We start from the raw sequence: 27,536 nt of genomic DNA, 5'->3' as shown, positions 1-27,536 counted from the left end.
AGTGTAGCAGTGTGCCCGTTCTTTGTTCCTGTGTGAAGCTGCTGTCTAGTTTTGCTTCATTCCCCACCCTTGAAGTTACAATGAATAGAGTCAAAGGAAATGGCCAAATCGCCATTATTTCCCTTTTATAACTGTAAACCAAAGCCAGCCTACGTAAATGCAGCCAACATCCTGATACCTCCTGCCAGATTTCTCTGCTCTTATTAGCTTCAGCTCTGCAAATGTTTTACAGGTAAAATTCTGTGTCATAAGAGGAAGTATAAAAGAATCCAAAGATGAAATGCACTGGTACAATTGCTGTGCTTCACCTGACCCAGGTGCTTCTGCCAAGTGACATTGTAGACGTTTCCTGGAGAGTGCAGCTGGCACTGTGGGATGAATCAGGTCCAGTGAATGTGCTAGGTATTCAGGCTCTCCAGCTCTGACTGTGATGGTTAATATAGGAAGTTCACGATGACCATCAAAACCAAACGGTGACGCATCCAACTAGCTGAGTGTGCTGGTCTCGGAAATAACTGAAGTTAGACAAACTAAACAAGAATGTACTCTCCTTTTGTTACTGCTTCCAAATAAACTGTTACTGCAACACAAACACTCCCATCCACTTGTATGTTAATGATGAATGTTTTGTTTAAAAAGGAAGTGCTGAGGAATTGTTAGCAGTGTTCATATGGAATATGAGCTGAAAAAGTGCTGTTTAACCCATTACAGAAAGAATTGCCAATACCCAGACTTAGCTTGATGTGTTTATTTTGAAAGATTTATTTCTGTTTTTTATGGTGTATATTTGTCTGTGTACGAGTATGTGCACATGAATGCAGGTTCCACAGAGGCCTGAGGATTTGGATTTTCCCTGGAGCTGGAGCTGGTCGGCAGCTGTGAGCCTTTTGATATGGATGCTGGGAACTGACCATAGAGATTCTTTATGAGTGTGTGTTTTCACCCTGGAGCCACCTCTCTAGTCCCCAGTACCTGCTTTTCTTTTTGGTTGCCCTCAGGTTTACGGAAAATATTATAGTAGCACACTTCCAAATTGCCCCAAGTGGTGTAGGCTCAGTGACTTGCATGTGGGAAACATTGTCAAAGTCCAGAAGCCTCAGCATTTCTTAGTGTTGGGATCTTCCAACACTAAGTCCAGACAGTCCAGGCCCATCTCTCCATTGTTCCCCCTCCCTCTCCTCTTCCTCTGCTGGATGGATTTACTTTTCACAGGACCTGTGAATCGGCTTCATATGATGTGCAATATTGTTTGTCATCTTGTGATGGAACTTCTTACTGGGGACCACAGAGATCTCCTTGCACATGCACTTGTTAATCTGGACTTGTTACCCTGATTATCTCCATGCTGCCCGTGGGCTGCCACCTCGATGGTTTTGGTGTAAAGGTCTCCCATATTGGTGGAACCTGGTAAAAGAAGAAACAGAAATCACCTGTAATACCTATTAAAACACACACAGACACACACGTGGGGGATGAGATGGGGAGGAGAGAGATTTGATTTCTAACAACTGATGTTTAGTCATGGCATTATTCATTAAAAAATTATTTTATCATATTTTCACAGGTCCTTTGAGTATATATCATGGCTTCCACTCTGTGTTTTTATGGGATTCCTATGTATGCAAATGTGTCTATACATCTGTGTTTCTTGTGCTTTTTCTTTGCCTCTCTTTCTTCTGTTTGTCTATTTTGTCCTACTCTGATTTGTTTGCTTTTGTTTTATCTTATTATTATTCTTTAGATGCCTGCTTGTTCTCTAAGGGAGACAGAAAGACTGTGGACTCGGATGTAAGGGAGGTGTGGAGGATCTCAGAGAAATTTGGGGAGGAAAAACTGTAATTAGAATAGATTATATGAAAAAAGTCTACCTCCAATGAAAGAAACAGAAAAAATTGTTGTTTGAGAAGTTAATAATGCATATCAAGTTTTTCACATCCATCCCTACTTTCTTCCCTTCTTATCTCCCCTACACCTTTTCCTCACAACTTCATGCCCCCCCCCCCCGCCCCGCCATTTTTCACACTTTTATTTTGAAACAAGTTCTCACTATGGAGCCCTGACTGGCCTAGAACTTTCAGCATTATGAAAATTGCTCCTTACCCCATCCCTTTCTCCACCCCACTGTCACAGTCCTCACCCCACTCAGCCTTTCCTTCCCCACTCTTCTCCCTTCCCCCTTTATATGTTTGTGTTCTGTCTATCCTCGCTCTTTGGAAGACCCCACTCCACCCCGTGACTGCTTTCTGCATCTGAAGATGCAAAGTTAGGACATCATACTAGAGAGAGCATATGTTGTTTGTCTTTCTGTGTCTGGATTGCCTCACTCAGAATGGCTCATTCCAGCTCTGTCCATTTACTTGTAAGTTTCATAATTTTATATTTTACAGCTGAATAATATTATATTGTATATATGAGCCATATTTTCGTTACCCATTTATCAGTTGATAGACACCTAGGCTGTTTCCATTTTCTGGCTATTGTGAATGGAACAGCTGTGACCATGGATGAACATGTGTCTCTACGATAAATTATAGAGTTCTTTGGGTGTATGTTTAGGAGTGGTACAGTTTGGTTTAGATTTTCAGGGACCTCCATACTGATTACCATAGTAGCTAAACCAGTTTGCATGGTCACTAACAATGATTAACTTTTCTCCTTTCACCTGGTACATGCATTTTTTTTCATTTGCTTAATTGACCCTAATTTTTCTGACAGGAATAAAAAAATTTCATAGTAGTTTTATTTTATGTTTCCCTTAACTTTGAACACTATATCTCTCCCACTCTCTCTCTATCTCTATATATTTACACTAAATCAATTTATAACACGATATAAATTTATAAAACTAAATATATTTATATAATATATAAATATGTTTATTAAATATAGATATTAAGCATAATCTTTAGATATTTATTTAATATATATTTCTTAGTCGTTTGTATATTTTCTTTTGAGAATTCTATTTAGTTCCATACCCCCATTTTAAAATTTGGCTATTTTATTAGTGTTTAGTGTTTTGAGTTTGTTACATATTCTAGACATTAACCCTCTGTCAAATAAATACCTGCTAAGGATCTTCCCATTCGTTACTCTGCCTACTCACTGAACTGACGGTTTTCTATGATGTACAGATGTTTTTTAGTTTTGTATGAACCCATTTATCAGTGTTGCTCTTTTTGAGGGGTGTTGGAAGGTTATTGTGTTTGATCTCATTATGTCTTCTTGGTTTAGCATTGGTAGACTATATGCAATAAAAATTAATTCATTTCCTCGAGATTTTCCAGTTTGGTGGAATATAGGTTTGTGATTTGTCTTTATAATCCTCTGGGTTTCACTGGTGTCTGTTGTACTGTCTCTCTTTTTTAATCAACTCTAGTTTTATTAATTTAGATTTCTTCTTTTTCTTTCCATTATTTGGCTAATCTTTTCAAAGATCCAGAAGTTAGGTTCATTGATTCTTTGTATTGTTTGCTTTGTTTTTAATTCATTAATTTCTGCATTGGTCTTGGTTATTTTTCCCTGCCTACTGTTTTGAGGTATTGTTTGTTCATATTTTTCTAAGGTGTCAAGATACATCATTAAGTTGCTTCTTTGGGTTCTCTCTGGTGTTTTGATGTAGGCACTTAGAGCTAGAAATCTCCCCTCTTAGAATTGCCTTCATTTTATAACAAAGATTTTGGTTTGTTGTATTTTCATTCCATTCTGTTGATTTGTAATTTTGAATTTTATTTTTTCAGTGATCTCTTCATCATTAAATAGTATGCTATATTTCCATAACTGTAAGAATTTGTAATTTCTTTGCGATTGAGAACGAACCTTGTTCCATTTGTGGTCAGACAAGGGAGAATTTCCATTTTCCTGTATTTGTTGAGACCATGTTTTGTGTCTCGATATGTGATCTACTTTGGTAAAAGTTTCCTGGTTTGCTGAGAAGAATCTGTAACGAGTGTTTATCGGGAAGGCTCTGCAATGACCTGGGATGTTGTTTAGCTCTACCATTTCTTCGTTTTTGTTTATGATTCATCTGCTGGGGGAAGGCAGAGCATTGAAGTTCTGCACTGTTAATTTGTTGGCAGTGGATCTGTTGCTTTTTAAAAATCTAGGAGCATTTGCTTTATGAAGTTGCATGTCACTGATTTGGGGGTATAAATGTTTGGGATTGTAATGTCCTGATGGATTGTTCCCTTGATTTATTAAATAAGGCCACTCTGAGGTTTAATGTTGCACAGTGAGGTTTGAACATACAAAACATCAGTTGCCCTGATAAATCGAAGCTTTTTTTGAAAATTAGCTTTTTTGAAATAAAATTTACAATTAATTTCACTCAGTTAAAATACATAGTGATTTTGTATTATATTCATATTTCAACCAAAACAGCCAAATTTGAACCAGTTTAATCATTCCCAAAGGAATCTCCATTCTTCTCAGCTGTCACCCCAGAACACCCTCATCTCTGCCTGTACCCTGACTCTCAGCCTTATGTAACTAGTGTCCTACTTCTCATCTGTAGCACGATTACTAAAAACCCAGAGTCAGATATTGGGGTTCAACCTGAAGATCAGAAAAACAAAACAGCCAGCCACTGACTCTTACCTCTACTTCAGTCCAAAATGCCGATCCTGCCTCCAGCAGTCCTCAGAACGAGATTGTGAATTTCGATAGACATATATTCAAAGAAAGGTACCATAGAGACATTCTATATATGTTGTATATAGCCATTGTACCTTATTATAGCACAAATGAAATATTACTACATTTCCCCCTTTTGTCTAAATAAAAAGAATGCTCTAACATAAGAAAAACTATATACAATATGTACAATGACTGTATACAATATAGAATTCATATAGAATGAATGTATATAATAGATGAGGAGATTTAAGGCTATTTTCAAAGTATTTCCACCATTGTCTTCATTCTGTGACTTGATGTCTTGTCACAGGGTTTATTTGTGTAACAGCCCTGGCTATCCTAGAACTCACTCTGTAGGCCAGGCTGTCCTCGAACTCACAGAGATACACCTGCCCTTGCCTCCTGAGTGCTGGGATTAAAGGCATGCGCCCCCTGGCTTCTATGACAAACTAATGTAGCTACTGGGATTAAAGGTGTGCCTGGTCTGTAAGACTGACCAGGGTGGCTGTTTTGCTCTGATCTTCAGACAAGCTTTATTTATTAAAATGCAATGAAATATCATCACCACAAATATCTCTATAACTTTACCAGTTTGGACATCTCATGTAAGTGAATCACACAGTATGAGGTGTTCCATGATGACTTGTAAATAGTGTAGTGTTTTCCAGGAGTCAAATGCTAAGTGTCCTCTTCTAGGATGCTATTCTTCTTAATGTCTTACAGGAAATGGAAAATCTTTTCTCCATTTACTTATCTTAATTTGTGTGTGTGTGTGCACGCATGTGCGTGTGCACGCACACGTGCAGGCACATGTGCACACATGCACAAGCACAGACAGAGTATTTCTCTTGTGTATGTTTATGGATTATGTAGTTACCAGCAGATGTGTGCTTAGGATGTCACAGGAATTAGTCTTGGCTTACATTTTTGGAAAGGAGGAGCAAAAAATGTATTTGTCAGTAAAATAGTCCATAACGCTGGAATTATGTTTCCCATGCATGGTATAAAACATTTAACACTGTTTTGAAAAAGTACAAATAACTATTTTAAACTTTCATGTTTCTGTGTAAAATAAAATTTAAGTAGGAGGATGGAGAAACCATAAATGTCAGTTCTTATGAAAGAGTGGCCTCTGTGCCAGATAGAACTCCGAAACTACGGTAGTGTTAGATGTCATATACAAAGCTTTATGGAAGACATAGGAAACCAGATAAATTATTTAATTAAAGTAAAATCAGAGTCCTAAAAGCATGTACATTTCTGTCACAGTATTCTCTGTGTCAGGACTGTATGCGTGTGGTCGCCGTACCAGTAGTCGCCTGGCTGTCGCTGCGCTAAAGAGTACGCAGAGTTCATTCAGGCTGTGGTTCCAGAGGGTTAGCAGTCATCATGGCGGCCTGGCGTGACACCTGGAGCAGGAAGCTCAGAACCTGGTCCTCAACTGCAAGCAAAAGAAGGCAGTGAACAGGCAAAGCCGCACCACGAAACCTTCTCAGTAGTGCTACCAGCTGGGGATCAGTTGTTCAATGCCTGGGACTCTGTTCAAAGTCTCAGTTCTAAGACTCCAGGCATTTTCTTAATTCTAATTCTAATAAAATAAAAAACAAATTATATACTTCTAGTATATAATGACACAGAATATACATTACTATCACCAAAGGGAGAAATGGGCACATCGTTGAGGAAATACTGATCAAAACAAGACTGAAAGTCAGCAGTCCAGAGCCCAGATCCGACAGCTCAATGTCCGGTGTTAATAGGCTCTGTCCTTCCAGCTTTGCTGCCTGCGACATGCATCTTTATCTTTTTCTTTTTTGTTTTGTTTTGTTTTTCGAGACAGGGTTTCTCTGTGGTTTTGGAGCCTGTCCTGGAGCTAGCTCTTGTAGACCAGTCTGGTCTCGAACTCACAGAGATCCGCCTGCCTCTGCCTCCCGAGTGCTGGGATTAAAGGCGTGCCACCACCGCCCGGCTTACATCTTTTTCTTAAACGGGTTCCACCCCTTTGTGAAGTTTAGCAGGTAATCCATTACTTTGGCATGTCTAGCATCTTGCAGTTTCTATTACAGCCCACGGTTCTCTTTCACAGCGTCATAGCCTCTCAGGGTCTTTTGCTCTTTCAGAGTCTTCAACCAGGGACTCCCCTGCAACATGCTGCTTGACCTCAGTGGCTCTCAGAAACCATGGAATAAGATTCTATGACCTCTTTACTCTTGCGTTCTTTATGCCTCCAAAGCCAGCATCATGTGAACAGCACTGCCAAGCTCTGCTGCCAGCTCAGGAAGGACCCTGCCCCCTTGAGCTCCATTAGCAGCAGTGCTCTTATTCAGTTGTTTTCTAGGAGCAGACAATGCCTTCAGCCTTCTTCTTTCACAATTTTGAAGCTCATGTAGGTGGCCACTTGCCCTGAGGGCATCCTCCCGCTGGAGGCCTCTCCTAGTGTGACTAAGCTTACACTTTCAGCACAAGGCTCGTCTGCAGCATTGTCTAGTGGATGCTTCTCTTCTTTTCCTTAATCTGTTATATATTGGAATACCTACTCTTTTTAAATTACAAGCCTACATAACTGTCATTTATAACAACCACACCAGAGATTTAATATTATGCTTCCTTGAATTAGCCCCTGTCAAAGGTATTAGACCCTTGCTTTTAAATGGACACTCAGGCCAGGTCTTAGGACAAGGGCAGATGGCATCCAGAGTCTTCGCCAAAATACCATACAAGAAGCTTCTGGACCTTTTCCTCATGCTTGTGTTCCTCTCTGAAACCCCTGTGTAGTGCCGCCACAGTCTGCATCGCTCTTAGCACTACTGTCTTCCCAGCTTCTCATAAGATGACCTTCAGGGGCTGCTGATAGCATTCAGCTGCTTTCCAGTCCAAAGTTCCAGATATTCCACATTCCTCCAAAAATGAACATGGTCAGGTTATTCACACCACCAACCTGGACTCCTGGTACCAACTTCTGTACTAGTTACTTTTCTTTCACTGTGACAAAGACCATGGCTAAGGTCACTCATAGAAGAAAGAGTTTATCTGAGCTTTTTGTTCCAGAGCAGTGAGCTTGTCAAGGCATGACAGCCAGAGGAGGGAGCTGAGAACTCTTCCCAAGGAATGCGAGCACAGAGCAGGGGAGAACAAACTAAGCACAAGGGAGACTTTTTAACCTTGGAAGTTTCCCCCAGTGATGTGTAGCTCCTCCATCAAGGCCATACCACCTAAACCTTCCAAAACAGTGGTACCAACTGAGCGCCAAATGTTGAGGTGCTTGAGATAATGGGTGACCTTTCTCAGTCAAACCACCAAAGCTGAAAAACCAGAAATTATAGAGGAGATCAAGAAAAGATTAAAATTCATAACCGCTATGTATACAATGAAATTAAACATAGTGTTTATGCATTCTCCCTTGACTTGTTGTGACTATCTGTGTGGAGTTCACACATGTACATGTGTATGTTTTGCATGTCTGCAGCCATATATGTATATATGCATTTGGAGTCCACAGGTTGACATGGGATGTCTTCCTCTATTGCTTCCCACTTAAATATTAAATCAGAATTTCTTCCTTGAATCCAGAGATTGCCAGTTCAGCCAGCTTGCTTTTGAGAGCCTCTGTCTCCACTTTTAGAGTAAGTACTGGGATTCAGCTGTACATGATTGCTCTGCCCATATGGATGCTGTACATTCTAGGCCTCATACTTCTGTGAAAAGTGCTTTACCACTGAGCCATCTTCCCAGCCCCTTCAAATTGTTGTTTATAACTAACATTTTATCAGGGGCACAGCACTGTGTTGGTAGCCTATTTTGTCATCTAATTGAATGAGCACATGGGTATAATATAGTTAATGAATTTCAGATTGTGGGATACTGATTTTGTTATTACTATTACTGTTATTTTTATAGAATGTATCCTGATAATTGATTTCTTAATTCTTACAGTTCTTTTGTTAGTTACTGATTTGCTTTTATTGGTGATTCTTTTTTTTTTTTTGGCAAGTATACAATTACATTTAAAATGTGTTGGGGAAAGAAGCATTTTTCTGTATACATTAATTAGTTAAAAATAAACGAGGACTTTAAACAAAATGTTTTTATCTGAAAATTTGGGTAGAGGAGGAGTAAAGCCCACTAGCGTGGTTTTCTCGCCAGTCCATTAGGCAAGTGCTGATGGCTTTCATCGTCTCCCTTTGCTGCTGGATGTTAAGGCCTGGTTTCTTCCCTTTCCTGTTTGTCTGACCTCTCCCTTCGTGTTCCGTTCCCCCATCTTTGTAACAATCTTCTCCACGGCGAGTAGACCCCTGGAAGTCAGTCTGCTCCCTCTCCTGTTTGTCAGCAGCTGCTGCATGTTTTGTCAGACGGCGCCTTCACCACTGCTGTAGCACAGATGTTTCCCTGGTACTTTCTAAAATACTCTGTTGCATTGGAGGTTATTGAGAATAATTTAAGATGCCATCAATAGCTTGCTTAGACTTGTAGAATTTTTATGAAAGTTAAATTTTGAACTTCTAGTATTTGCTTAAGAGCAGTTTGGTTTTGTTGTGCTCTTAAAAGACTTGGGTATAAGATGTCAGCATTTATGATTTGCAGTGAACAGTTCATTAAAGGAGAGGTCTACAAGCTGCTGTGTCTGTGAGAGTAAGTGACTCTCTTTTCCAGGAGAATTGCTTATTTATTTTTACTTATGTGTATGTATGTCTGCCTACATGAGATTATGTGTACCGTGTGTGCAGGTACCCAAGGAGGCAAGAGCATGTTGGGTTCCCAGGAATTGGAGTTATTATTGGTTGTGAGCAATTGGTGTGGGTGCTGGGAGCTAAGCCTAGATCATCCGCAAGGGAGGTAAATGTTCTTACCAGGTGAGCCATCTCTCTAGCCCAAGACTGAATGATTTCCCAGGGGATGGGCAGCCATGACTCTTTTAAGGGACTCCATTTTCAGAACGTTAGCTTCACTGTTTATCTACACGAGACCACTCTCTTTTTCATTCTCCATTCTCCTTGTCACAACCGACCTTTCTTTATGAAAGTGAGACCGACCTCTGCTCGCTGTCAGTTGTTTCTGGTTCATTGCTGTCACCCACAGTAGTACCAACGCGCCCGAATAAGGGGCATTGAAAACACCAACCTGGAAAAGCAGTTTAACATCAACTCACCATTTCTGCGCACACCATTGCCATTTCTGACTTTTAACCCTTTCTGTCTATTGATTAATTTTATAAAATGGTTGATTGTAAATCTTGCAGTGGTATTTTATCTCACAGTATAGACTTAGTATTTTAATAGCTTTATATTAAATTGCAGTTTTTAGTATATATTAGCAAATAAGACGGTCACAACCGTCAAATTTATGTTAGATGCCAATCTGTAAAAGTTTTCAAGACTCTTTTAAATATTACATTAGCAGAAATAATTCCTCACTGTCCTAGATTATGCTGTGATCTCAAATTTTCCTGTTCAGTTGAAGCAGTGTGTTGGAAATGACCAGGATCTAGCAATATTGGGTATGTAATTGCTCTTTCATATTATCTCCTTCATGGTCACCTGACATCAACTTCCCTCTTTTTTCTCTCTGTATAATTCAGACTTATGCAATTGCTCTCCACCCAGAGCTCTGTAAAGCATGTTTCGGAATCAGTCTCTACCTTCGAGCTTCTTGAGGATATGAAGGAAATTCGAGCAACTATTGTTTTCTCCTCTCCCTCACACCAGTGCCCCAGCTTAGTATTGGGACATTACAACACTCAATTTGTACTCCTCAAACTGATGGAAAATAGACAAATAATTTTGAATTTTATGAAAATATTGGCTATCCTTAACTTGTTCACCTTCTTAGGGTTTAACCTCATCTAACTTCAGTGAAAGCTTTTTCATAGAGTATTTAGTCTATACACATAATTTAAAAAGTGTTTTGTCAAATAATACAAAAACTATCAAAACTTTGGGGGATCTTAAAACATTTTAGTGGTGTTATTTAGTTGTGTTTGTACATGTTAAAATTTAGTTTTTCTATAGGAAAAGGCTTAGAAGTTATAGTATTCTCATCTTTAAGATTCCAGTGTGAGAGGAAATGCTTTGACATTACCTTTATGCTTCCTGTAAGTGGAAGAGTGCAATCAAATACTGAATTTTAGAATCCACGGTCAATTTGACTTCTTTATGAGTTGGACAATAAAATTTCCCAATATTGGGACTATTCTAGCAAAGTCTAGTGCTTATTGCCTCATCTATAATTTCCTACCCATTTAGAAATTCTACGATGAATCTATTAATGCACTTTAGTGTTTTTAACTCCAAGTATAGTCTCCTCCTTCCCTCCCTCCCTCCCTCCCTCCCTCCCTCCCTCCCTCCCTCCCTCCCTTTCTTCCTCTTCCTCCTTTTCCTCCTCCTCTTCTTGCTCATTTGCATTTGTATTTTTGCAACAGGTACCATTATGTAGCCTTTGGTAGCCCAGAACTCCCAGTGAGACCAGGTTGGGCTGAAACTTACAGAGCTACACCTCCTAAAAATCTGGCTTTCTTAGTTACTCTCTCCTATGAGCTGGCTAGAGATCAGGATTCTTAGCTATTGCACTAGATCCAATGTATCAGACACTGTATTATAAGAAGATCCCTTCTCTAGTGGAGAGTCACATGCACATGGCATTGTCAGAGCAACCACTTAAATTAATTGTGAAGTTGTCTTTAATTAACAATAGCATATTATAGTCCCAGGGACTGGTGAACAATGGCTACTTGATCCAATCCAGTTCACTATCTGCTTTTGCAAATAATTTTTTTATTGGACCAAATATTTTATGTATTGGTCTGTACTGTTTCCTTCCTACAGGGACACAGTCCTCCAGTGGTTATAACAGTAATACTTACCCAGTGTGTGGCTCCAAAATCCAGAAATAGTAAATTTTTATTCCTTGCAGAGAAAGTCTATAATAGATGGTGATGGAATTATCAACATCATTCATTTTTTAATTTATCTATCAACAGATTTGTGAGGGAAATGCTGTGCTAGAGACTGCATTTATATGGCTGGAAAAATGCCTTATTTGCATTTTGTTAGACATTTATCGTAGGAAACATTTTTATTTTGACTCCCTGGATTTCTCACACTGAGGACCAAGTCAATTCCTAAAGAAGACCTCCCTGCTCTGATACTAGTAGGTAATGTAGGTAATACAACTTTATCTTTAAGTCAGATCTTCCTAAGGAGGAGATTGCTTCTACTGAAAGGGCAGTGACTCTTCCCTTCTTGTTATTGGAGAGTTACAGATCATACTGTCTGTGTAAGTCAACTATTCCTATCGTTATCTCCCAAGTGTGTATACAGATGGGGTAGAAGAAGCATTTCCATTGGACAGAGAGTTAGGTTTTGGCTAGTCTGTACTGGTTATTTAGAAATGTACTGTGTAATTCAATCTTTACAAGTTGTTTAGGCTTAAGGGTGCACGAGAGCATCATCTTCTCAGTTTGTAATTATTTTCTATAGTATTTTTGGAGGGTCTGAAGTGACCACTTAATTTAATTTATCAAATATATGTGGCACATAGCACATCAATTGTCATTTGAAAAGTCAGTAGGCCATACTTCTCAGTATGTGTACTCATTTTAGTCTTCTATTTTAAGATTTAAGTGAATAATATTAAATAATATTAAATTGCATGCTTTATTTTATTTTATTTTTTTTTATTGAAAAAAAAATTTTCCGCCTCCTCCCTGCCTCCCATTTCCCTCCCCCTCCTCCCGCCCCTCTCCCCCTCCCCCCACTCCTCTTCTCCTCCCTCTCCAGTCCCAGGAGCAGTCAGAGTTCCCTGCCCTGTGGAAAGTCCAAGGTCCTCCCCCCTCCATCCAGGTCTAGGAAGGTGAACATCCAAACTGTCTAGGCTCCCACAAAGCCAGAACCTGAAGTAGGATCAAAACCCCGTGGGAGTAGGGTCTCTGCTGGGAGCCCAGGAGGGATGGGGGGCGTGAGGAACTTCTGAGTTCCCTGTCCGGGACTGCTGCCACGTCACAAACTCACCCCAATGATGGCTCTCCTGGTACCGCTTTTTTTTTTTTTTAAAGATAGGTTCTTAAGTGTAGTCTAGGGTGACCTTTAACTCATGAGCCTCCTGTGTCAATCCGCAGAGCGCTGGGGTTTATAGGCACCTGCCATCATGACCAAGACTTTGTTCTTCTGCTAATAAATACCCATTGCTTTTAATTCTTTATCTTCTGGACAACATTCCTGTAGTTGTGGTTGGGTTCTTATTTAGGGGGAGAGTGGGGGGGTCTTAAGCTATGTTGACTGAATTTCTATTTTCCCTTGTCACCTTCATTTAAGTAAAAAAAAAAAAAAAAAAAAAGCGAGAGATGGCCTTAAAAAAATTCAGGGTGAAGAGATGACTTAGCAGGTTAAAGGGCTTGCGTTGCAAACCTGATGACCTGTGTTTCAGATCTGGAACCCATAAAAAGCAGGATGTGGTGAGTTCCATTGGTAACCCCAGATTCCTAAAGTGAGTCAGTAGCAGGACCATCTGCTGGGCGCTTGAGGGCCAGCTATCGTGGAGTGAAGAGATCAGCAGCAATAGGCTAGACCCAGACTCAGCAGGGTACAAGGAAAGAACTAAGTCCTAAAAGTATCAATAAGTATACAGTGAGTTCCAGTGGCATCTATACCACTAAGAGGTGAATGTTCCCTGGACCTCTTCCTGGTGCTCTTCTGTTCCTGCAGACAAGTCAGTGAGTTTTCATTAGAAGGGTGGGTCCTTACTAGGCTGTTTCAGAAAACCCATGGCTTCTTACTCGGGGGGACAGAAAACACTCCCAACTAAAACCTCCCTAGCCTCTGAGCCAGGAACCCTCCATTGCCTGCTTAGTGTGTAGGTGAGTCTGTCCGATAAAAGACCATCAGCTCTTGCTTATGTAACTTGCACACTTTTTGCTTCCCTCTTCTGGTATGAGAATGCTTTAAGGGTGCACTTCAAAACACTGAGTTGTTCCTCTGAGAAACTTGGAAATGTGTTAGTGATGTTGGGGCTTGTTAATATGGGAGTAGCAAACAATTTTCATCACTTAGCCTTGGTGGGATTTAGAAAAGTGCATTTGTATTCCTTGCCATGAGCAGGACAAAGACCAAAAGCATTGGAATGACTGCCCTTTGGATCGTAGGAGACTTAACAAGGCAACTCTATATTTAGACTGATTTGTGTTTCTCTTCCTACAACACTGCCCTCCTGATGAACAAGTCTTAAACATTAAAGGACTGAAATTGCATAAATGAACCTGTGTTAGTCATTTTAAAAATATTTATAACCTTTAAGCCCATATTATTTGGCTAAGAAAGAGTGCTTTTCCCCCATTGTTTCTGTCTCATCGATTGTGTGTCTTTATGCTTCCTCTTATCCCAGCTTATTGTACCTTGGTAACAGAAGCATCCTGTTCTATGAATTGTGCATGCTGAATTGGCTTAAGAGGGCTTCTCTATGTGATGATGGCTTGAGTCCTTTAATTGTAAAGGCAGCTTCTTTTACCTTCATTATGAAAAGGGCACATGAGGCATTTTTCATAGTCTAAAGGTTTTTATAAAGCTCTCCCTCTGTTGGAGAAAAGAATCAGGACAAAGGGAGTAGGCTGCTCTCAGGAATTTCTAGAAATAGCTTTTGAAAGTAAGATTAGGAGATACCGCTCTATTCTCCATGCAGGAACAAAGTAATTTTACAGCACAGGAATTAAGAGCAAAAGCTCCAGTGCTCCTGGGGTTTGACCCCCACATTGGTTATAGCAGCAACAACTGTCTTCTTCAGCACGTAAAGCATGTTTGTTTGCAGTTGTCTCCTTGCAGCCTTTACTGTCAACCTCATGTGATCCAAAGAACATACACTAGTACTGTTTCCATTTTGCAGCTGAGGAAACAGACAGAGACTAATGGGTTTGCCATAGTCACACAGCTATGGGATGCGAAAGCCTAGGGTCCCTGACTCCGATCCTGTGCTCTTTTTAGTGCATCTCACTGCACTCCTTAATCTTTACGCTCAGTGTTGCTACTATTGCATAAGAATAACATGGGGAAATTATCATTTTCCTTAGCAATAAAATATGCATAATGAAACACTTGGCCCGGTATGAATTTCTTCTCAGACAAATTCAACAAGGCGTTGAGTCATTTGTACTTAAGAATTAACTTGCTATCTGCATGTAATTCATAGATATCATGCCTGGCTTGATTATATAGATTTGTTTATTCCCCCTCACTGTTGAATGGTAGGTTTAGTACCACTGGATGGCAGTTTCTTTAGCACTTACGGCTTTATTTCACCATCTTCTGGTTTGTTAACTTTGACAGGTCTGTTGTTTTAAGCTGTTCCTTGACAGGTAGTTTGTGTGTTTCTTCTTTTTAGCTTTGAAGATGCTTTCTTTGTTTCTATCATTTAACATTCATGGTGTTAACAACAGCAGTAACAACATTTTATCCTAAGATTGAAGGTAGAAGTTTATGTCTGTATTGACTCTGGATATTCTTAGCCGTTATTTCTTTAGTTCTTTTTTTCTGTTATTTTCTAACCATTAATTTTGAAATCTTATGGAGAAGTTAAAACAATATGGAAAATATATTACATAGAATGGAATAATATTTAGATAATAGTGCCAATACCTGCAGTAACATGATGAACCTTGAAAACAGCATTCTAAATAAAAGAAGACAACTATAAAGGAGCACATGCTCTTTGATTTCAACCATAGGAAAAGTCACACATAGTCAAAATGATAGAGACAGAGGTAGACTTGTGGTTCACAAGGGGTGGGAAGAGAGAAAATGGAGAGTAAGCCACGAGCAGTGATTTTGAGGAAGGGTGACCAAAATGAATTCAGACTCTTTGGGATGCTAATACAAATTTGCACACTAATACAAATTTGTATGTATGCTGAGATTCACTTATCTGGGGCAATTGCATGTGAATATGTGAATTATTTCCTTTTTATTTATTTTTACCTCCCCCGAGATAGGGTTTCCCTGTGTAAGGGACCTGGCTGTCCTGGAACTTGCTTTGTAGATCAGGCTGGCCTTAAACTCACTAAGATCCACCTACCTTTGCCTCCCAGGTGCTGGGATTAAAGGCATGTGCCACCAGCACCTGGCATGAATTATTTCCTAAAAACGGTTTTATTGAAACTAATATAAAAAGTTGAATTCTTATCCATTTCCTGTTTTCCCTAGCCTCCTGCAATCTGAATTGCTTGCTGCTTTCACTTGAATGTAGTTATCAAAATTGAGAGATTGACCCTGCCACCCGGCTAATACCTCACCTGTCTGTTATGTTCAGCTATGCCAGGTTTCCCGCTCATGGTCTCCCCAGGATTCCACATGGAGTTTAGTTTTCATGTTTCTGAACTCTTCTCATCTGTGCTGGTGTGTCTATCCCTTTGGCTTCTGTGATCCTAATACTTTAAAAAATTCCTGGCCAGTTATTTGGGAACATATTCCCTAATTTAGGCGTATGTGATGACTCCTCATGACGTGGCAGGACTATTTCAGAACTAAGGCTCTCATCTTAGTATGTCTTGCCAAAAGAGATGTGTTGAATATCTTATTACTGTGAATGTGGATCTTGCTCCCACGTTAAGGGTGATCTCCGCCACATTTCTCTACTGTAATTCCTGCTTTTCTTTTATAGTTAATAACCTTTTCTCTTGGGGGAGATGCTTTGATGTAGTGCAGCTGTCCTGTTTGCTCTCAAACTTTGTGTTCCAAGTTTGGCACCCATCAGTAGGTGCTGCTATGGCAGTGAGTGCTGTGTTGTGGGCCTGGCAGTGATTGGATTTCCACTGCCTCTGCATTTATCAGTTAGGATTCTTTCCTAAGGAAAGGCTGCTTCTTCTCTGTATGTCTATATCCTTTTCTCCATTTGCTATATCAATGAATATTGCTACAAATTGTGATCTAATTACCGATATTGCTAGTTATTCAAATTGTTCATGTGCTAACCATTCGAAGCATTTTAAGGGTGGCTACTCTGCTTTCTCCCCAACCCCTCACCTTGTTTTTGAGAGCCTCGTTCTGGCACAGCAGTGCTGTACTAGACCGACATTCTTACTCTCCCAGCCCTAGAACCAACCAGGGTTATTCTAAGATTAAACTCCCTTCGTAAATATTGGTCACCATTGTGTGTGTGTGTGGGGGGGGGGGTCAGCTTTCTGTTACAGTATCAGATACTTACTATAATAAACTTAGAAGAAACACATTTTATTTTTCGTCACTATTTTGGGAGCTTTGGTTCATGGCTGACTGGCCCCTTTTGCTTTTGGGTCCGTGGCAAGGAACGTTAGGTTACGGATGATGTGGTGGAGACGGTCACTTCATCTCATGACGGATGAGTGAAAAGGTGAAGGAGGAGGAGACCAGGACTCCACACCCCACTCTGTGTACATGCATGTGTGTATGCATATATGTGGGTGGATGCACATGCTATGGCATGTGTTTTGAGGTCAGAAAACAGCATTTGATTGTCTGTTCTCTTCTTTTGTCATGTACGTCCTGGAAATTAAACTCAGGTTGTCAGAGTTTGACAGTAGGTGCCTTTACCCTCTAAGAAGGCTCACCAGCCCCTTTCTTATTTTTATTTTTTAAAGAAAAAAAATCTCATATACTTTTGGCTGGCATCAGACTTCCCATGAAGCTATGCAGATAATTTTGAACTTACGATCCTCCTGTCTCCATCTCTTAGATTCTATGATTACAGGTGCAATCATCAGTTATAATGCAAAACCTTCTTATTATTGTGTGCTTGCATGTGTATGTGGATGTCATAGTGCATGTGCAGAGGTCAGAGGGCAAATTTTTTCGAGTCTGGACACTTCTTCTACCTTTAATTGGGTTTTGAGGTTCTGTTGGGAAAATGGCAACCTGCTGAGCCATCTAGCTGACCCTGCTTTCTAATTTTTAAATCCCAGCATCTTTAGTTTATTATTTAAAGTTTGCCACTTCTTTTTCATTATGTCATGTGCTTTTAATGGGATGTAAACAACATCATTATTTCTTTGATGTATTGCTGCTTTCGCTGTCTCCACCCTGAGATGGGAGAGTGAAACCCTCCTCTGCTTTTGTTTCTCGCACTCGCCGTAGGCTCTGTCACTGGGAATTTTTAATTTTTCATTGTGAACTCATTTTTAGGTAGGCCTGTTTTTATATTTATATGCAAAATTTTGAGGTATGCATTTGAGAGTCCTTCCAGAGCTCTTCAGGTGCCCCTGCTCACTGCCATGTCTTGGCCATTTGATTTTTCATCCAGCCTTTAAACCAGAGATCGTTTTTCCAGGGGCTAGTATTTAAGTGGAAGTCTCATTTCCAACTCCTTGTCTTCAGTAGGCTGCAGCGTATGTCTTCTATTTCTATATCAATTTTTAAAAAGAAGTCGTGCTAGGTTACAAAACTGACAGCTTCCATAAAATACATGCAGCCACAGTGCAAGTATCTACCTATTTCTTTCTGCTATTTGGAACCCTTTTCCCCCTCTGAAATCAACCACATACTATGGAAATTAAGAGGTCAGTTTGGGTAGTAATGATGACTGAGGCCTATAATTTCAGCATTTGGGAAGCCGAGGCAGAAGAACTGCATGAGTTCAAGGCCAGTCCATGCCACACAGTAAGTTCCTGTCTTAAGACCAAAATAAAACACAAAACATGAAGAAGTCAGTTTATTTCAGGACAAAGGAGAGTTATGGGTTAATTACCAGCAGAAACAGAATAAACCAGCAAAAGTCAGATTAATCTGAGACAGCTGGACAGCTCAGCCATCAGAAGGACTGCATTTGTAAGGCTCAGGGAGATAAGGGAACACGGAGGTGGGCTGACAGTAGGTAGTCTTGAGGCTGAGTCGCTCATATCTAATAGCCCAGGTCAGGAAGCTTAGAGGGTTCAAGGAAGTTGCTTTGCCAGAGGCTTCCCTCCTCTTGTTTCAGGTATACAAGGCTGTCACGTAAGGCCTGCTTTATGCTGGGATCCTAAAATATTTTCTCACAGGTCATGGAGAGAGTGGTGGGACAATGCTGTCAATTATGTTTTAAATAAACGCTGATTGGCCAGTAGCTAGGCAGGAAGTATAAGCAGGACAACCAGACAAGAAGTAGAGGCAGGTCAGTGAGAATAGGAGAATTCTGGGAAGAGGAAGCCTATTCCTCTGCAGTCCTGGCCTAGCCACAGAAGAAGCAAGATGTAACTTTCTAGCTGAATAAGGTACCAAGCCACATGGCTAGCACAGATAAGAATAATGGGTTAATATAAGTTGTAATAGTTAATAATCTTATTAACTAAGCCTGAGATGCTGGGCCAATCAGTTTATACTAGTGTACACCTCTGTGTGATTTTTTGGGACTTAATGACTGCAGGAACTGGGCAGAACAGAAAACACAGTCAACAGAGAGTGCCTTTGTAGGCATTATTTTTTAAACTTTTTAAGTGGAAGACAAAATTTAAAAAAATTCAAAGCTCTGAATATGCTTTAAGGGTGTATTTTTACTCCACACTTGGAGAGGACTGGCTCCCTTTGTGCTTTTGTAGCCGACAGTCCTGCGAGTTCATCGCATGCTATTGCAGTGTGAGAGACCTTTCCATGTGTATTGGTTTATAGAAGTATTTGAATGACAGCCATTGTCTGACCAACCTCACATCTGAATAAAGTCTTCCCTCTTGTCTGTGGGATGGTTCTCTTTACATCTTCTCCTTAATCCTAGTCAAACACACGTCAAATATCTCATTTTCACTAATTTACCCCATGACCTTAATTCCTATGAGTGCTCTCTCTTCCAGTTTCCTTCCACTTTGATTAGCTTTGGTTTTGACCCACGTTGTTAGGGTCCACACATCTCAGTTTCCAATTCGTATCCCGAGTTCTTTTCTTTTCTTTTCATGAATTAAGGGGATGGCTTTTATAATCATTCTTGTTTGGCACTCTTAGATTTGTTTGTTTGCTGTTTTAGGCTTTTAAATTTTTTAATTATTTCTTTTATTTTTTGAGATTATAACGTATCATTTACCATTCCCTTCCCTTTCTGCAAGCTTTCCTATATACCCCCTCCTCAATTCATGGCCTCTTTTTTCATTAATTGTTGTTACATGCATCTATCATCTATCTATCTATCTATCTATCTATCTATCTATCTATCTATCTATCTATCTATCTATCTATCTATCTATCTGTTACATGCATCTATGTATCTATCTGTCTGTCTGTCTGTCTATCATCTATCTATCTATCTATCTATCTATCTATCATCTATCTATCTATCTATCTATCTATCATCTATCTATCTATCTATCTATCTATCTATCTATCTATCTATCTATCTATCTATCTATCTATCATCTATCTATCTATCTATCCATTCATACATATGTATTCATAAATACATATGTGTCAAATAATTCCCATGTCTAAGGCTCTGGGATCATTGTGGAAGAGGTTGTGTAAGAGCCAGAGGAACAGAAAGTTTGCTCTGAGATTGTGTCTCCTAGAATGTCCAGAAAAACACCTTTAAAGTCTCACTAGCCTGACTGCTTAAACATGAGCTGAACAGGAAAACAATAGACCTGCTAACTCGGATGGGGAAAGGCCTAGGAGGCCTCAACCCTACACCAAGAGCTACAGGCAATCAAGGAATGCTGAGAGTGGGAGAAAGTTTTCACCAGGGAGGAGCACACCAATTGGTAATTCTTCGCTCTCTCCCTAAGACTTTTTTCCTGCCTCCCCACCCAGTGTTTCATTGCCTTTGGTACTTGATGAAAACAGATAATTTCTTACATTCAATTGTGCTGGGTGAGTTAAGGCCAAGAAGCAGGCTACATGGTCATTGCCTTTCAAGATCTTAATATCTAGTTGAAGAGACAGTTTCCGTACACAAAAATAGTGAGCAACACCAGTGTATAATTAAATGCTAAACTGAGTCGCATAGCAATTTAAGTGTTAGAAGTTGAAGGGGAAAAAAGAAATAAAAAGAGGACTTGAATTTTAAGAGAAAACCTTAATGAGGAAGTGGGATTTAAAATAGGACTTGAAAAACCAAGATTAGCATCAGGTGGGCATTTAAGGTAAGGGGTAAACAGGGACAGTCAGTTTTCTGGCCGTGACATTTCGGGAAGCTCTGCAGTCCTTCTGTCTCAGGGAATGGAAGTAGAAGTGCAGGAAGGAGAGTTAGTGGCTGCCTTGACTTGGCGACCACATGAAGTTTTGAAGAGTCGCAGAGGAGTGTTACCAAACCATGGTTCCTTATGGAGTAAGACTCTTTATTTTGTGTGTTCCTCAATTCTGAAATCTCTGGAGATACCTTTTCTTTTTAAAAGACATTGGACCATATCCTTTAGTGTTCTAGGAATTCTGTGACCCACCTGCCTTCCAAGCATGCATACGTTTTGTGCCAACACACAATTTTTCATGATCTGCTTGCTGTCTTTGGTGCATCTGCCCATTCCTTCTCCAAGTTCTTTCTCAAACCTTACCATCTCTTGACACCCAATGACAGGATTCCCACCCACTGACATTTCTTACCTTCCTAGATTCTTCTTTCAACTATTTCATGTTCAACACAGTTCTAGTCATGCCAAGTAGCAGAATTCCATGTTTCACTTCCTTTCTAATACGGCTTGGTAAAGTCAGCGGACTGAAGTACATTTTATGTTTTGTTCCCTCCTGATTCTGTGTACTGCTTTGGTTGTATGCATGCTGCTTTGTGGGTAGCTGTTAAAGAATTACATCTTTTAAATTAATATTAATTATTACTTTTGAAACATCAATTATTTGAAATCCCAGAGCTGTTTTTTTTTGTTTGTTTGTTTGTTTGTTTTGTTTTTGTGAATATGCTCACTATCATGCCTTGCCCATATTTCTTTTTTGGTAAATATTTGTTCAAGTCAGATCATGTAGTAGATTCCAAAGCAAAGAGCTTTTATTTTTCTGCTTTTTCTTGGGAATAAGAAATTAGAGCAAAAATTATGAATCCAGGTTTTTCTGGAGGTATGGTTTCTGCTCTTTTATCTTGGGTCATTTCTTAATCTGCGTCCTTTAAGCGTATATTATTCTTGCATCGTATGCACATCTAGAACTACCACTTCATGTAGTTTTTCCTGAATAATTGGTTTGTAGATAGAGATAAGTTGTATATATAAATTGTAGCGTAACCCAAGAGTTGGTATTTTCAAAGGATTAGGCCTATTAAATTCTAATTGGTTCTTTGTTAGCACTTTTCTTGCCTGTGTCTTAAAATTGTTTTTAAAATATTATCAGTGGGGCCCTGTGGTGGTGACTCACGCCTTTAATCCCAGCACCTGGGGTGTAGAGGCAGGTGGATCTCAGTGAATTTGAGGTCAGCCTGTTCTACAAAAGCGAGTTCCAGACCGTCCAGGTCTTTTAAACAGAGAAACCCTGTCTCGAGAAAACAAAAACCAAAAACCAAACAAACAGAAAAAAAGTAGGATCAAATTATCAGGACAGATAGGACTGTCTTGAAAAGCCAAAAACCAAAAGAAAAAAAAAAGAAAATATCATTCAGTGGAAAGCAATAATTTGGTTAGAGCTAAAATTAACATTAAGGAAGACTTTTGAATGACTGTGAAATCAGATATTGTAATGACTAGGAACACTGGTTTAAGGAAATTAGGCACCTGATGTTACATTTGTGTTTGCATTCATATTTAATGCTTAGCAGCCTCTTAATATGAAATCACTTTAAAAATCTTCAAATTATTTAAAATAAAATTAATTTATTATATCATTATATAATAAACATTAACATTTCTCTAAGGCAAATTTAGTTGAGAATTTTTTATTTATATTTATTAATCCCCCCCAATTTTCTGGATGAAATATTTTGCCTTTTTGTGTGTGTGTTTCTGGGAGTGGATGTTAAAAAAAAGGTGCACATACATATGTACACATGTATCAAACCTGGAGTTAATGTTGTATGTAGGAAGCCGGCATGTAGGGGTGTGTGTGTGTGTGTGTGTGTGTGTGTGTGTGAGAGAGAGAGAGAGAGAGAGAGAGAGAGAGAGAGAGAGAGAGAGAGAGAGAGCGCACCTCTGATATTAGTATTATTGGGACACGGCACCTGAGAGAGTGACTTTAAGAGGCAGCTTTGTTCTGCTCCCACTGCAGAGGTGCCATCTCATTCTCGTGTTTTTGTAGCTTTGGCTCCAGGAAGGCAAAGCACCATGACAGAGAGGGCCTGGAAGGCAGCCTAGGAAGTTTAGGAGGAAGGTGATGGGCAGAGGAGAGCCGGGGAGGGAAGGGAGAATGCCAAGCACAAGGAGCACTGTTCGTGAGCAGGTGACCCCCTTTGTCTGACAGGTGCCACTTCCTCATCAGCTTATCGATGGAGTAACTCACTGGTGTGGGTAGAACACTCATGGACTTCACCTTCCAAGGGCTTCATGAGCATGGCCAAGCCTTGGGGTGAGGTGCGGTGTGCTTGATATTTAAACTACAGTAGGGGAAGGTGTTTGATAATTGAAACAAAGCAGTTAGAAAACAATTTTATGAGACATGCTGTATCTTCAACAATTTATGGTAACTGCCTTATAACATCTTACTTTGTAGCAGTGGCCTTCTTTCTTCTTATATTGTAATGGAACCCTCTTGGCTACTCTGTGCAGGACTGGGTACCAAGCACAGGGCCTCCTTCATGCTAAGGGTAGTCTCACTGAGCTCAGAGCTACATCCACAGTGCCCTTCCTTTCTTCTTTTCTTTTTTAACTTCTGTTTTGAGACAGGGTCTTGCTAAGTTGTCCAGTCTGGCCTTGAATTTGTTTTGCAGTACAAAGTTGATTTGGCATCCTATTGCCTTAGCTTCCAGAGAAGTCAGGATTACATACGTGTGCCAGCATGCCTGGATCACAGTGCTCCAGGGAGTCCATCTGAGTTTGGTGCCTGGATCACAGTGCTCCAGGGAGTCCACCTGAGTTTGGTGCCTGGATCACAGTGCTCCAGGGAGTCCATCTGAGTTTGGTGCCTGGATCGCAGTGCTCCAGGGAGTCCATCTGAGTTTGCCTTTACTCAGTCACTGACTTTTCCATTTGCTTCACAGGTTGTCTGCGTCCGCTCTACTTGGAATGCTCTTTCTCCAAGGCTGAGCTGTGACACGAGGCCGCTCATATTAAAGGCCCTGAGTGAACTGTTTTCTCTGGTTCCCTCCTTAGCAGTCAATACAGCTGAATACGAGGTATGTCTTTGGAGCCCTAGATGCTATGTTTTAAGGAAAGGTTTATGATGTGATACCTACTTTCAGAATTAATTCTTCATTTTTGCAACATAAAAGATTGTGTTTTTATTATGAGAATTGTCAAGATTTTAAAAATACGTTTCATGGTAAAAGTACTGTTGCTAAAATAACAGTATATAAGACTAATTGTTTAAAACCATTTGTTAATATTTTAAGTCATAAAATATAAGCAATAAAACTTACAAAGTCAGAATGTATTCTCCCAGTTTTATAAAGTCATGTTTATCATTATAAAAGCCTGAAACACCTGTGAGAGTCTTTGCTGTAAGATTTATATGGTGCTGCTTAATACTGTATTCCTAGTACTTCTTTGCATGAAATAGTCAAATAATAAACATTACATTTGTGTCTTCACTTTTGTAAGCTACCGTCTCTTTTTCTGGTCAGTACTTCTTTTCCTTCCAAGAGCTGCAGTGTGTTTTGACTGGTGAGCATCCAGCTTACTGAATCAAGGACTCGAATAAACCACCAGGCTTTAAGATTCTGTAACGGTCCTTTGTGTTTTTAGATCCAGAGATTTCAGAACATAATTCTTGAAAGATTTATTTTTATCGTGTGTGTGCCACATGTGTGCATGCGTGTGTGTGTGTGCCATGTGTGTTTGGGTATATTCACAGGCCAAAAAAATGTGTTGCATTATCTGGAGCTGGAGTTACAAATGGCTATGTGTCTAGCCTGGGTTCTCAGACACTAACACAGGTCCTCTAGAACAGCAGGAAATGTTTTTAACTGTTGAACTGTTTCTTTAGCCCTATATCTCATTATTTAAATTTCCCCACAATGAATAAAATCAAATTCATCATTGCTGTGGTTGAACATCTAGGACTATGCCTGCACAAAGTATATACTAGGTAGTAGTTGCTGAATGAACTGTGTAACCAGTGCAGGGTGTTTCGAGTTTATTTTTATGTGTAGGCTTTTATTTTATAATATTAAGGAGAGAATTCAGTTGTTACCCATTGGGTGTGTGACATAGCAGTTATCTCTGTTTCTGGCTGTAAGACTTGGTACTCAACCTTACTTTGTCCAGAGCCTACAGGATGAGTGATCAGGAGCTCAGACTAAATCTACAGTAATGGCATGTTATGCTCATTCATTTTCTGTACTCAAGGGCAGAAATTCTATACTCTTGAATTGCTAGTAGTTGGAATTATTCAAATTTTATTATGTGCTACTTTGTGATGTGGTTTTTATGAGCTGGTTTTGATGTTTGTATATTCATGACTGATAAATGCCTTTTGACTTAGGTTATCTTTTCTTTCAGATTTTGCATCTACTTAGTTTGTCTTTATATAATCAATGTTTTTCTGTTATTCAGGCAGACTGCATTGAGACCATTTAATCCATTTCTTCTCTCTAAATCAGGGTGGTCTTTGCAGGAGCAGTTTTCCACTGTTAGCAGAAATGAAAACACAGTGGAGAGATTCTGCCTCCCTTCTTCCTTCCACCATCCTCCTTACCCTCTTCTCCTCCCATCTGCTTTTCTCTTATTCCCTCTCTTCTCCCTCTGCTCCTCCTTATCTTTCCTCTTTTCCCCCCCTCTCTTCTGTCTGTCCTAGCTCTCTGGCTCTTCCTATGTGTGTGTTTAGGTAGCTCTCTTTTAAATGTTTGGCACTTATTTAGGTTGAAGCTAGAGTTAAATTCAGTCCCTCAAAGCATTTCTTACATTACTTCTGTTCCTAGTCACTTCAGAGCTTTCAGTTCATCTCAAGTGAAGTCCAGCAAACAAACCCTGTCTTCTACAACATGGCAGTTCCCTGTTATCCCACACCTAGCTGTCCAATGAAGCAAAGGGTGCCTCCCAATGTGTCTTCAGACATTTCTTTTCCTTTTATTCATGCTATTCCCTCTGACTAGAGTTCCTTTATTTTCATTTTTAATTTAAAAATCTGAATTATTAATTAAAGAATTGCTTTATCTCATGCTATCCTTCAAGAATTTTTCTCTAATAGAAGTCTGCTGCTCTCAAACTTCTTTGTGTGGTTCTATGAATGTAACTTCTGTTTTATTCTACAGGGACATATAAATTTCCCCCTTAAACCATAAACAGTGAATCATAGAGTAAATGATTAAATTGGACTATGCTTTTAAAATTGCCTTCCATAAGTTATGGTATGTTTATTCATTGACTCAGAATACACTTCTTCAAGTCATATTAGGTCTTAATGGTACTGATAAATAATGGTAGATGTTATTTCAGATTCTTACTAAAATTGAAGCACTGAGGTTTTGAATCATAACCACTTAAGAAATCAGCATTTATTGAGTGTCTGAAATATGCCAGGCAAGTACCTTAACTAAATGAAAGTGGTGTCTGAACTGAGGACTTTCTAGCTAGATAACCATTTACTAGGGCTGCCTAGTTGTACTCTGTGGTTCATGTCCTTGTATTTCAAAGTTCAATGTGGTAGAGGAAGCAACTAACCTTGTTAGGGAGACCATTAGGAACGGTGATTTAATTGACATCATCGGACTTTGACCTTGAAGATGAACAATGTTGCTTCCCGTTGATGTCTGGGGCAGGAACTTGGGAAAGCCAAGGAGGAAAGAAGAACTGAGTATGATCCGGAGGGGTCCAGCACTAACCCTGACCCTGGCTGACACAAAGAAGATACTGAGTGCCAGCATGCAAACAGTCTTGTGTTTGACTAATTATTAAATAATTGTCATGTAAAGGAATAGGTCTAAGATCTGTGTTTGAAGTCTTTGCAATGAAAATGTCGCAGTGACTACTGTATGACATACACAAGCTAACGGGATTAATCACCCCACATGCTCCCGTGCACCTGCCATGCATCCAGTTGGAGGAAGGTGAACTTCTGGGCTAACATCTCAGCATCTCAGAGTGTGCTTTAGTGATCCTTGTGTTCAGGTGGCTGTTTGAGTGGTTCTCTTGTTCGAGTCAGTAATGATGCTGTGGCTTAAAGAGTGGCTTAATTTCTACCGCTTGTTATTTCAGATTCTCCATTTCACGTTGAACCATTTCTTAATTGTTTTCTTGGTATTTTCCAATTTTTCAGAATTTTAAAGTCCAAGTCCTCAGCTTCCTCTGGACTCACACTCAGAACAAGGTATTTTCATAGGAATATCAGGGATCAGAACTAACCGGGGAAAGAGCTGTGAAATAGGACTCAAGATAAACAATATGGCTTTCGGAACTGAAGTACTTTTTTTTTTTTTTTAAAGTGACTATTAGTAAGTTTAGATTTAGAAATTGTTCTCAACGATCCCAATAATGACAGGTGTGAATGTTGTTGCCATTATCTCTTATTTTTATATGGTTTTGTTCTTTTTCTGCTCTGGCTCTGCCACGTAAATATACCAAACAGAAGGTGTAGTATAGTATGGCTTGGGTGTTTGTGTAGGTGTACACGTGTTTGTGTGGGTACATGTACGTTTGATGTATGTGAAGGACATAGGACAATTTCAAATGTCGTTCCTCATTCTTATCTTTTTTGAGGCACAGTCCCTTATGGCATGGAGTATACCAAATCATGTAGACTGGCTGTGCAGCAAGACCCAGGAAACTGCCTGTGCCACCATGCTAGGCTTTTTTTTTTTTTTGAACGGGGGTTGGGGGTTCAACTCAGAAAGTCCTTTTTTCTGAATGCACAAGCCAACTCCTGAGTCCTTTAGTGGGTTTGTAGGCACCATTCCCAGTGATGAGTGCA

General features: G+C 39.7%; 1 protein-coding gene across 5 annotated transcripts in view; it reads left to right on the top strand.

Annotated features, from left to right (window-relative positions):
• Positions 1-27,536, top strand: part of Focad (focadhesin) — a 283,297-nt gene that overhangs the window by 139,940 nt on the left and 115,821 nt on the right. For all 5 annotated transcript variants that reach the window (XM_057783564.1, XM_057783562.1, XM_057783563.1 and 2 more), the window contains 2 exons: positions 23,671-23,805; positions 26,886-26,936. In XM_057783564.1, the coding sequence (XP_057639547.1) occupies positions 23,671-23,805; positions 26,886-26,936 (186 nt within the window). The remainder of the gene's footprint in view (positions 1-23,670; positions 23,806-26,885; positions 26,937-27,536) is intronic.

Source organism: Chionomys nivalis, chromosome 11 (genome assembly GCF_950005125.1).
Source record: "Chionomys nivalis chromosome 11, mChiNiv1.1, whole genome shotgun sequence".
NCBI classification, from domain to species: domain Eukaryota; kingdom Metazoa; phylum Chordata; class Mammalia; order Rodentia; family Cricetidae; genus Chionomys; species Chionomys nivalis.
This window is presented reverse-complemented; position numbering and strand designations above follow the sequence as displayed.